The sequence below is a fragment of the Apteryx mantelli genome, chromosome 2 (genome assembly GCF_036417845.1).
Source record: "Apteryx mantelli isolate bAptMan1 chromosome 2, bAptMan1.hap1, whole genome shotgun sequence".
NCBI lineage: Eukaryota > Metazoa > Chordata > Aves > Apterygiformes > Apterygidae > Apteryx > Apteryx mantelli.
Window position 1 is genome coordinate 157959897 of NC_089979.1, and position 12365 is coordinate 157972261.

At 41.6% G+C, this 12365-nt stretch overlaps 1 protein-coding gene across 1 annotated transcript in view; it reads left to right on the forward strand.

Annotated features, from left to right (window-relative positions):
- The window catches only part of ADARB2 (adenosine deaminase RNA specific B2 (inactive)), a 324958-nt gene that overhangs the window by 267938 nt on the left and 44655 nt on the right, over positions 1 to 12365 (forward strand). Inside the window, exon 5 of the mRNA XM_013952567.2 lies at positions 10947 to 11115. Coding sequence (XP_013808021.2) covers positions 10947 to 11115 — 169 coding nt within the window. The remainder of the gene's footprint in view (positions 1 to 10946; positions 11116 to 12365) is intronic.

Here is a 12365-nt window from a genome sequence, read left to right on the forward strand (position 1 = left end):
GCTACCTAAAATCACTGGATGTGGTAAAGAATGACTGTCATTCAGTCCAGAGATAATCTATTATTGCTAAGGTCCTTTTTCCAAAAAAACACCTCTCATAATTACTACGGACAAAGTGAGACTGCTATTTAACACTATTTCCCCATTTGTATTTGACAAATCTTAGCAGTTTAAATACCGATAAGAACTTTTTGTCATGCTTTCTGTTAGAAATGAAGCATTAAGAAAGTTCCGTCCTTTTCACAGGAGCATGGCATTCATAGAAAAAGGTTATAAGTTGATTTCTCACTTCAATTTTCTCTCTTCTCCTATCTTTTTTTTTTTTTAGACTGACAATCATTTTGATGTTAAAAGCAAACTAGGAGGTCTTTTCACTTATCTTGTATGAAATAAAGATGAACTGGACAAAAGGGCCCTAAATAGCAATTTCATGCTGTGATAAAAGGTGGGAAATTATCATCCGTATCTCATGGAATGGATCTTAATAATTGCTAAGTGGAATAACAGAAAAAAAGTAAAGTTGACAATACGTCTCCATGGATCTTTACAGTCATATTAAGATTCATAAAGCCTGACATCCAAGTACAATCAAGAATATTGATGGCCAATTGATTTCTGCTCCTTAGCTTAAGTGGGGAAGTTGGAGACTAGTAAAATATAGTAGTAAATTCAGGCCCTATATAGAGTATCAATCATCTGCACTATCCCAGGTTGGATTCAAGTAACCAAAAAGTACAGCTGTGAATAATTTACAGAACAGTGTCCAGGGCAGATCCTTGGAAGATGTGATATACAGAAGAACATTTTCAAAAGACATGAGTGACTTACGCTCTTTAGTCCCATTTACAGAGTTGGATGGATGTTTAAGAGCCTGTGTCTCAGTGAGACTCGGGCTTTCACAAGACTTAAATTGCTGAAATGGAAATTGAGTGTCCAAACCACAGATGTGCTTTCGAAAATATCATGAGTTCTCCTCTGCCACTGTTGCACAATGCTTTTAAGGAGGCAGCCCAAAGTCATTTGGCATTCTTGGAAAAGTTACCAACTCCTTACATGTGCCAAAGTTGACATGTCACCACCAGGTTTTCCAGAAATATTTTTAAATATGTAGATAGATATCTTGTTAGAAACCATACATGTCAGTCTGTTTCTCAAAAATCTGCTTTCCTCTGTTTATAAACATTAAGCCAATAATCTTCAGATTCACTCTAAATAATTCCAAACTCTGTAAGTGCAGCCTAGTTCCACAATTTCAATTCCATTACTCAGTATTTTAATATGGACCTATAATGGGCTGATGGGGATCTCTGCAGCCCAACAGCAGGTTTCCAAATTCCAGGAAAATGGTAGTCTGAGGGTTTACAGTTAAAAGTGTAGCTCCACCACATTCACCGCTTCTTTTAAAACATGGGCTTAGGTGTGCTACTGCAAGCACCCCGCAGCAAGTGTGACTTTGGGCCATTCTCTCACTCTTCTCTTAAATTAGTGCCAAGAAACAGGAAACAATTCAAGGTACACTGACTAAGAGACAGAAAATGCAGGCTGGGACATGGTCATTAGGGCTTCACTTTTATAGGTGAGAACCCCAACCAGTATGTCCCACAGTCCCACGTCTGCCTGCTTTTATTGACTAACCTAACCCTGTTGTCTTTGCCGTTTGGTAGCCCAGATTTGGCAGAAAAGGGGAGAGCACCCCTCTCGTATCAGCAGGCTTAGGCTCTCCCATGGGAGAATCTCCCAGTCTGAGGAGGGCATTGAACCCCCTTTTCCACCTACTGCATAAGTGCTCTAGGTTATAGTGAAAAAAGTGACAGCCTTTACCTCTCCCCTCGCCGCAGCTGTGATTCAGAGGAAGACTGAGGACCACTGCCTTCCTCTCCAGGTGAAGGTGCCAGGAAAGTGGGTGCCTGCCACTGGGAGAGGGCTGCAGCAGTGGATCCCAAGTGACCTGAGGAGCTTCCCCTCAGCTCAGAGGAGAGCCCCACTGCTGTAGGTATCTTCAGCCTTTCTTGCTGGTGACTTCTCGGCAGCTCCAGTGGCAAACTTCTTCCCCACTTCTTCCCTACTGATTGTTCTGGTTTCCATTTCAGAGCAACTAGCTCTTCTCAGACTCCAAGCCTTTTATCCCAAAACATTTATAGTCTCTAGACTTACCTTTTGGTATTCGTTGTGTAAAGAATATTTCCAACTGAAATAGTTACTGAAACCTCTCAAAATCTGGGTGTGGTGAGGCCCCAGTTTTGTGTTGCACATGATTGCATTGGCCGCCAGGATGGGTAGAATAATTAACATAAAACATGAAAATAAAAAACAGAAACTTGTGTTTCTGACCTTAAGTGTGTCAAGCAAGGAACTGTAAAATTCAGATTTTCATACTGGTCTATGACAGGCCAAATTTGAAACTGTCCCAGTCTCAAGGCATATAGTGCATCTCATCCTAAAAAAAAAAAAGAGATGCTTCCTGGGCAAATAAAAGCTAATTGTCATCAACCATTGCTTTTACTTTCAGGAGCTAGTGAAAAACATAGGGAGATTTTAAAACTGCAAGTACACTTAAGAAAAAAGTATTTAAGAATAAGTTTCTCCTGCATTTATCTGCCAAAACCCCCATTCAGGGCTTCATCCTTTCTCACTGCAATTAAGGCTCTCACTAGCATATAAAGCAGTGTAAGATTGTCAATTTACTTAATGCTTAAGCATTAGTGATCCAGCATTTATTAGAGAAACACAGATAGCGGAACTCAGGGCCTGGCAGAGATACTGCAAGTCAGTTCTGTTTTTAAAATAGGAATTATCTATAAGGCTCTGCACAGCTCTGTTTCTGAGGAGAAAAATTGTGTTCAAATTCACAGGAAAGGAAAGAAGCCCCAGCTAATATTGATTGTGTCACCATTAATTTAGACAAAAAAATCCTTATGGATTTGTTTTGGGGATGAAGCATGGAGTGGCCAGGGTTGACCCTCTCTTCTCCCCCTCCAGATTCCCAAACCCCACAGAGAGGAAGGGAAGGGAAGGGAAGGGAAGGGAAGGGAAGGGAAGGGAAGGGAAGGGAAGGGAAGGGAAGGGAAGGGAAGGGAAGGGAAGGGAAGGGAAGGGAAGGGAAGGGAAGGGAAGGGAAGGGTCGTCAATGCTTGCAAGCACAGCACTGTCTCCTTCCACGCTCCTCGGAAGCAAAGCTGATGGGATTTTATCCTTTCCCTCCACTAAGGGGAGGAGAGAAATGGACCATAGAAATTAGAACTGGAAAAGACCACTAAGTCATTGAGTCCATTTCCCTGCAAGTGCAAGAGTGTTCCCTGTGGTGCATTCCTGAGTGCTTTTTCCAGTTTAGATTTAAACAAATCAGTTAGCAATGGGGCTTTTAACACTACCTTGGGAGACTATTCTCATCTAATAGACCTCATTGTTAAAAATTCTCACCAGTTATTCAGCCTGTCTTTTATGTTCTGTGATTTCATCCCAGGACCTGTCATACTGCCGTAGACTTTTGGTTCCACCTCACTCCTTGGAGTCTGCACCCTTCAGATACTTGCAGGCACTTATTGCACTTTTATAGGTGTAACTTACCAAAGTTTTACATATTTAATTGTACTCTTTCCTCCTGAGTCCCTCTCTTCTGCAGATCTTAGCAGTTTTGTCCCTGTTTTCTGATTCACTTCCACTTTGGCAGCTTTCTCTCCATGCTTTTCTTGGGCTAGGCAATCCTCATTGTGCATGAGACTTACTGGAAAGACCTGCACAGAAATGTGTAGAAAAACGGACTGATGAAACTGTCCTTTTTTCAGGCATCCAGAGACCTGATCCAGCAGTTCAAAACTGGCTTGTTTCAGAAAGCGATTTTTCTTCCACTGGAACTGGATTTGAAATTTGTTTACAAACAAGTGTCCTTGGTATCAGGGAAGTTTACTATGCCTGGCTATTAAAGGAAAGCCATGGCCATTCGCAGACAGTACTCTGGGTGCTGCTTCCACCTCGTAGGGATCAGAGATCACGGCAGAGAGGACCGAGTCTCTGCCCCTGCTCATTCACTGACCAAGATGAAGAGCACCACAGAGCCTAGCCCTCCCTCATCAGTGCAGTAAGAGGCAGGACTAACCACCACATAAATAAGGGAAGAAAATACTCTCAAAGGTTTCCTCCAAACTCCCTCTTCCCACAGAAATATAATATATTCACTTTCCTATAACCCACAGTAGTTTGGCATCAAGAAAGGAAATCCCTGTGCGATCACAGCATTTCAAAGTCTGTATCCATTTACACCTCTACATATCATTAACCTCACCACCAGCAATCTTTTTATTCCTTATTTTTGCTAGCTCTATATTTGTCTTTTCCTCAGACTCCTACTATTACATTTCATGAGTCCTTAACATTCTCCTTCCTTCCCAGTTTTTCGTCTGCCACTGCATCAAATAAACCACTGCCATCCACCTCAGGTTTGTTCATCTGGACACGCAGCTGAGAGCTATGGGTTATAGACAGTGTGCTCCTTTAAAGTCCCTGGTTCCTGTTTTTCACTAGACTTATCGCAGTCACTGTAACTGGTACAGCAGAAATTGGGGAGCTCTTCATCTCTTCTGCTGAAGCATCTGTCGCTGGATGCTGCCCACATCCGCGGCCCCCAGCTCTTCAGCCAGAGCCATGGGTCTGCCGGAGGCACTGCATGCAGCCGGGCTCTGAGCAGGCGTAAAGACCTGCCTTGGGGCACTCAGCTGCAGGACTGCACCCCTGACATGGTCCTGCATGGAGCTCTTCCAAAATCACTGCCCTTTCAGGTCTTAACTATCTCTTATTACAAAATTAAGGTCATTCTACTGATATAGTAGAGCTTCCAGGGAAGCAGATAATAGAAAATAATATAGGACTTGTCAGTGCTGTGTAGCATCAAGAAATTTTCCTTCCCTAAACAAACCTGAAATGGAAACCTGAACTTATTCAGCTATGAGTAGAGACTATTAAAAAAAAAAGCTCCTGTGTGATCAGAGCTCTATTAAGCTGCTTCGAAAATTATTCCAAATACACTTTTTTGCAGACAGCAATGGAGAATCCTTTTGACTGATTTGTTAAAAAAGGTAAAGAAAGAACACAAAATTATTGCTTATCAGAGAGAGAAGCAATACCATTTAAAATAACATGAAATAGTACCCTATGAATTATTCACAAGGGCTGATGTTACACTATCATTATTTCTGGCTTCTCTTTTTACTGCATAGTATTTTGTGTCAGTTGTCTCCAACCCAGTAAAAGAGGTGGGCTTTTTTTTAATTAATCAAACCTGATTTTTTCTGATAATTTTTTTTCTTATTTGAAATGAACATATTCCAGGTAGTGAGTTGTCTTCATGGTGTCATATTGAAAAAGGAGATAGATTTCATTACTGCTAACAGGGTCTAAAACATGCAGTGAAATAGAGGCTTGCATACTGACTGGTGTTTCTGTATGTGTTGTGCCAGCTGCTGCGAAGCCCAAGTGTGATCCCAGTTGTATGCTGGCATTAGCAGTCACAAACTCAATTCAGTTCAATATGAATTTAGGCTACTGAATATCACAGAAGTTCTTGAAGAGAAGTCACTGCCTTTCTGTGATATACAGCAGTTGTGATTCAAATTTAGTGTAAGCAAATGCAGCTTACTGATTGCATGTAACAGTCAACACCTCTTGCAATTACCTAGTGATTTTGATTTTTCTTTTCCAACACTCACATTGGCAGGGCTACAAATTCTTCATTAGGGAAGGTCTTATGACCATTGCACACTAGAAGTGAGAGTATGTCTATTAAAGTCAATTGAAACGTTGATTAGACTAGCCAAGAATCCGCCTCTCCAGTTTTATTGGTAGAGCTGTCTCTCAGAGCAGATGGGTATAGACAGTTTGCATTTATTGTCATGACTGACTTAAAAGCACAGCTCATAACTGTAGTCCATAAGATGTCAGCCAGTTCTCCATACCCCACTTATTTGCTGAGAAAACCTTCATATTTTTTCTTGCTTACTTGTCTCTTCTGTCAGCATCTTTCTGAATCCTTTCTATTGCAAGCTCTGTGGTTTCAGGACTGATATTTTCAGAGATAATGTAGAGAGGACAGCATTGGCAATAGCCCCCCACAGAATTTGATTTGTTTGTGTAGTGGCCCAGCTCAAGGTAATCTGACCATCCATAAGTATATTAGCATGAATATAAAAAAAAATTCCTAATTAGCGTGAAAAAAAAAGGAAAAAAATGACCTCAGGAAGTTTAAAAATCAGAGAGTGGAATTTTAAAAGATATTAGATTTGTTCTGCTTTCAGACTCATGATTTGGGGGCTTTTGATTCATGATCTTTGGTTACTTGGGATGGAAGAAATCTTATCACAAGCAGTTGTCTACAATACAGAAAACTACACCTCCACTAGTCAGCTACAGGTCATCAGACTTCATGAAGAGAAATTGGCACTTTTGAGGTGTAATTCAGACTATCCGAAAGCAAATAGCTAAAAGAGGCTAGATGAATCACCTCCCAGGAAAGTTTCTCTCCACTGACTATAAAGGGAGTCTATAGCAATTAGCTCAGCCACAGACATCTAAACTCTTGTTATTCAAAATGAGCTGAGATGAATCCCACCGCTGGTGTCAGCAAACTGAAAATGGCCCATAATAAAACCCATTTTCTCTTCAGCTGCTCAACTATGACAGGAAAGTCTGGACTATCACTGAAAAAGAAAAAAATGAACATTGTCAGGGTCATGGTCCCCCCCCACCTCACTGTAGGAGAAAATTCTGGGCAACTGGGCCAGAACCCTGGAGAGGTTCAGGTTTTCAGCAGAGTACGAGAAAGACTCATTACCTCACCAGATCATTAGACTGAATCTGTGATCGAAGTGGGTGAGTCATTTATAGATATATTTTTGTTCTGTAATGTAGCTAATGAATTGGCATAATTTCTGGCAATAAAATGTGGCCAATTCCGTTCCTGCTCTCCCAGCTGTCCCTGTGAACAGAGCATCAGCCAGCATCCAGCCTGCTTGCTGACACAGCTCCCCAATCTCCTTTCCCCTGCTCCATTTCCTTTTCAAATTGAAAACTATTAGGAGTCTTTAGGCAAATAATAGAAACCTAATGCAGGTGCCTGTTATAAATCGTTCTCTAGTTACTGTTAACCTAATGTCTTCTCAAACATTACTTTACGGGAGGCAGTGAGGGAAAGAAATGCTTCATGAGCTCTGACAATCAATGGGTCAGAAGTTAAGGTCATAATAATGTAGCCCATTTCTTCTTGTTTGTCAAATGACCTGAACAAAGAGTTAGATCTCTGGGTCTTTAATCTGAGATGGGTTCTCCTCAGTAAGAATACGGGTTGTGTTAAGAGCTTAGGGTAATATCCTGCTTTATACCCCAGAGCCGGGAAGGGGGCATACAGCTGGTGGTGCCAGCTTAGTGCTAGATAAGGATTTTGTCATGCTCAATGCCTTAGCTTTCCCAGGCATAACTTGATGATGTGCTAGCTCTAGATCTGCCACGTTTTGAGGTTAAATTAATCAATCTTTAGGAGGTGGTCCAACATTCCTAACTAGAAATCACTTGATAAATATAAAGTATTCTGCAGGCAAAATAAAACAGTCAGTAAATATTAATAACAGTTACTAATGATTGTTTCTTATACAAAATAGACAAGTGTACAGAAGTGCCTATCAATAGTGAATGACTAGTAGGAAGCACCTAGGCTTAAGAGTTGGAAATGCTGCGTAAAATGCCAGTGTGATCAGTCATTGATAAAATTTGCCTTCACCAACTGGGCATCACGTGTCTTATTCTCACAGACATGTTCTTGTATTCATGGGAAGTAATATCAAGCATTTCAGAGGGAATAAAACTCCAACTCTATGTATGGATATAATAAGGCATGCAAAAGAACTATCTGTTAGCATATATGCTCCTGAACACATACAGCAACTGTCAGGTTGCTTCTCATCATGCAGGGTGCCCTCACACGCAGTGCTGAACTGTGGTACATTGGTCACAGATTACTTTCCTCATTTGGCTCCCCAGTGAGGTGTAAATATTTCAGAACTAATGTATAAGTCATGTACACCTGTTTCTGAGTGCTTTGATAGGGAGACAGAACTCTTGGTATTTCTGAGCATGGAGGAGCAGGGGTTATTTTTCTGTCACTGCAAATGGAAGATACTTGGAGACCTTTAGTGTCTAACACTCAGACTGGTTCTGTGGATTCTTGGAAACCGTCGTCTGCACCCCAGGAAACATCGATGTGATGCTCAGCAAATGCATGTACCTCGCCAGGACTGGCAGACACATTAGTCTGTGTCAGCATGTGACGACTTACGTGTTACTGACAGCTGACACATGGAGTTAATTCACCCAAAAATGAACATCCAAAGCAAGCTTGGTATTATCGTTTGGGTGGACACTGTGATAGCAAACAACATCAGAGGCATTCATATTATTGCTGCATTGATAGATGTTGGGTGCCTTTGTAAAACTGCCTTTGATTTGTGAACAAATCCATACCTCACAGAAAATGCCAGGCATGTTAATGAACTTATCCTCATGCTAGAAGGGAGTTAAGCTCATTTACGGGTAAAATGTTTGAAATAATAAAACGCATCACACAAAGCATTGGATTGATTGGGAGGGGATGAGTAAATTATACCTCCTGGAGAACAAGATGGCTTCCCAAGATGGTTTTCTCTGTATTTGCAAAGCTCGGTGCATTGATTGCAACGTGAAGGGGGAGACAGGGAGGCACATTAGGGCATACTTCAGAAGGTGAAAGAAGCAGAAAGTCAGGATAAAAAGAGGAAGAGGCAGCTGGTATCACTGCCCTGAGAAGGAGTATTGACAGAGCTCCTCAGGTGCAGGGCTGGCTGGCGAAAAGGCTTGTGGATTTCTGAACCAGGGAACTGCCTCTTGCTGTTTTATTTCTACTGTGTTGAGGAAAATAAAACTCTGTGTACATTCTTTGTAAATAAATAAAATTGCACCAAAAAATAGCTGATTCTTATCATGAACTTTCCAGCCAAGGAAAGTACTATATGCTGATTGGTTAGGCAAGTATAAACTACCTTTTGAGATGCTCAGTGGGACACAAAAACCTCTGCTGCTTGCAAAGCCTCATGAAATGTTTGGTACTAGCCAATGCAAAGGACCTAGATGGACATCAGTCTGACCTAAGACACCAATTACCTTTCTCATAAAAGCAGTGCCCCTAAAGCAAAGTGACACCAAAGCAATTCGGAGTATAAATACCTTTCTTTGGCGGGGGGGAAGCCATTTGTCTACCTCAAACTTTCTTTCTCAACAATAGTAACAAAACTAGAACAAACACAAACAATTTTTAATTCCATCACCAGCAGCACCAGCAGCACCAGGCTTTTATTTTTAAAATATTCTTTCCTTCTCCTTTCTGCTGTTTTCTCATATCCAACCCATGGGTCTTATGGGATAACATGGCCCGAAGCATGGTGCTTCCAACCCAGAAAAATCTCTGCAATTTCTTGTTTTTCCTGCCACTCAGTAGACTTCAACACAAAAAAGGCTGCTGACTCTACAAAATAAATCTCAGAGCTTTTTTCCAGCTAAAATAAAATCATAGAAATAAGAACAAAGTAAATGTGTGTGCAGATTCAGTATGTATTCTCCAGTAAAATGTGTTAAAACCAGAAATATTTGGCCTATGGTAAGATTGTTTCCTGTGGGTACTTGTAGCCTCAGGCCTGTCTTAATCACTGATCCATTCAGACCTTGAAGGCTTGATTCAGCTGCTTGAATGTAGGCGTCTAATTCCACTGAGTGACCCTCGGGGACTTCCATGCGCGATGGGTGGGGATGGCGCAGAGCATCCTGGACACCAGCCTTCCTGCACCAGCAGCTGGAGATTATGGAAGACACCGAGGACATCTCAAATGGCACCAGGGACCTCATGAGCACAACCAAATGGCACCCTAGCAGTCTGACTTGCTATGCTGCATGTGTGCTTGCCTACACACGGTAATTGTGTGTAGCTGTCAAACACAGTCTGACACTTTTAAGCACATCTTGTCACATCCAGATGTAGCACCCATCATCCAGAACAGTCCTTTGTTCCAAGAGTTGCTTCTCTGTCATTCAGAGAGATGCATCCTGAAATGTGCTGTTCAATAACTTATTTCATTTTTGACTCGGTTCATTCTGAACTCTTCTTTGAAATTGTCCTCAGGGCTGAATGAACTATATTCTGGAGTGAAACCCAGGTCCTATTGAAGCCTATGAGCATTTCACCATTGACGCCAAAGAAATCAGAATTTAATCCTATAAAGTGTCTATTTGGAACAAGAAAGGCATATCCTTCAGTTGCCATCCTCTTTAATCTGGAAAGGTGACAGACGGACAGAGCCTGTCTCAACAAGGAATTCTCCATCCCTGGGGGCACAATGGAAGAGCACTGATGTAGCTGCTCTTGGGGAAACAGAAAAGGAGACTGGACTGAAAGTCAGATCTGTTTGTTCTCTGAGATTTTTAAAGAGCAGCTCCAAAACTGTTACTTGCATTTTATTTAGCACTTCTAGTGCAACAGCAATGAAAACTAACATTACAGGGAGTGTGTGTTCCCACCAGAAAATGTCTTCAACAGCTCATAAAAACCTGGCCATTTATCAGCACTGCAGGAGATCTTTATTACCTCCCTACAGCATGTGCTCTCCTATGATGTACTTATTGATTTAACAAGTAAACTTCATGGCAAGCTTTTATCTTAGAATTAGCAGCAAGGTTGAAATATAGCCCTTATTATTCTAATAACACAGAGATGTGAGATTCCTGCATATTCCAAAGGCCATATCATCATCTTTACAAGCATCCCATTAGGGCTGTCTCAGCTGCCACATCACAGTGTGGGCTGCAAGAACTTTAACAATTATGATATCATACCCACCCCCAGGCAACTTCACAACCCTTTTTTTTTCTTTCTACAGGTTTGGACATCAGGCAAGCTCAGGTTATTGTGCTGTCATCGGGTACCAAATGTATAAATGGAGAATACATTAATGACCAAGGGCTTGCAGTCAATGACTGCCATGCAGAAATTGTGGCAAGAAGGGCATTTGTTCACTTCCTTTACTCACAGCTGGAGCTCCACTTAAGGTAACTGAATTCTGTTGATGCTTGGGGAATGTTATATGGTCTTCTGTTGAACAGATCCATTCTCCAGACATTTGAACTATTAGTTTCTTTATGTTGTTGTTTCTGAGTCTCTGGCTGATGAATGACCGTTACACTGTACCAAAAAAACCCACAAGTTAGATAGTCTGGAGTGTTGGGTCATGAGCTCCTTTACTTCAGCTGATTTTCTTTCAGTAGCTATTAGATATGACTCATAAAGTTGTGTTTTATGAAGCCTGATGATTTTGTACAAATCTTTACATTCAGGCTTATTAACATCACTCACTAGTCAGAGATTGGAAGAGGGTCATTTTGCTCACTGCAGGCATTTTCCTGTCTTCCTTGCTGTTGCTGAAATATCTCAAGGAAGTGATTTATTGATCATCAGTGCCTTCATTGACTTGCTAGAGAGCCGATCAGTGTTAACAATCAGTAAACTTGGCACAAGATCCTATCACTCCTTCTTTATGATATTTTAAAATATTATAGTATGTAGAGTTATTACAGAGAAATCCGATGAGTATTATTGTTCTTATCTTCAAACAAACAAACCCCCCTTGTTACCCTTTAAATGGTTAACCATTTATCCATTTAAATGTTTAATGGATCATACTCTACCTGGAGGCCAGTAATAAGTGGGGTACTGCAGGGGGTCTATCCTGGGACCTGTCCTGTTTAACACCTCTATCAATGATGAAAAGGCTCTGTGGTGCTTTTTCATAAACTTTGAAGATGACACCAAATCTAGGGGGAACAGTTGATATGCTTGAGGGCAAGGAGATCCAGAAGGACCTAGACAGGCTTGAGGAATGGGTCAACAGGAATTTTATGAAATTTAACAAGGACAAATGCAAAGTCCTGCACCTGGGAGGAAAGCAACAACACAGGCTGGGGTCTGACTAACTGGGAAGCATTTCTGCCAAAAAGGACTTGGGGGTTTTGGCAGACAGTAAGCTGAGTGTGAGCCAGCAGCATGTCCTAGCAACAAAGAGGGCCAACAGCATCCTGGGATCTACAAACTGCTGATCTAGGGAAGTGATTATCCCCCTCTACTCAGCACTCGTTAGACCACCTCTACATACTGCATCCAGCTTCGGGCCCCCAGTACAGGAACAAGTTCAGTGGAGATGACCAGGACACTTGAGGGCTGGAATACTTGTCCTGTGCAGAGGCTGCGGGAGCTGGGCTTTTTCAGCCTGGAGAAGGGACAGCTGCAGGGGAACCCAACAACA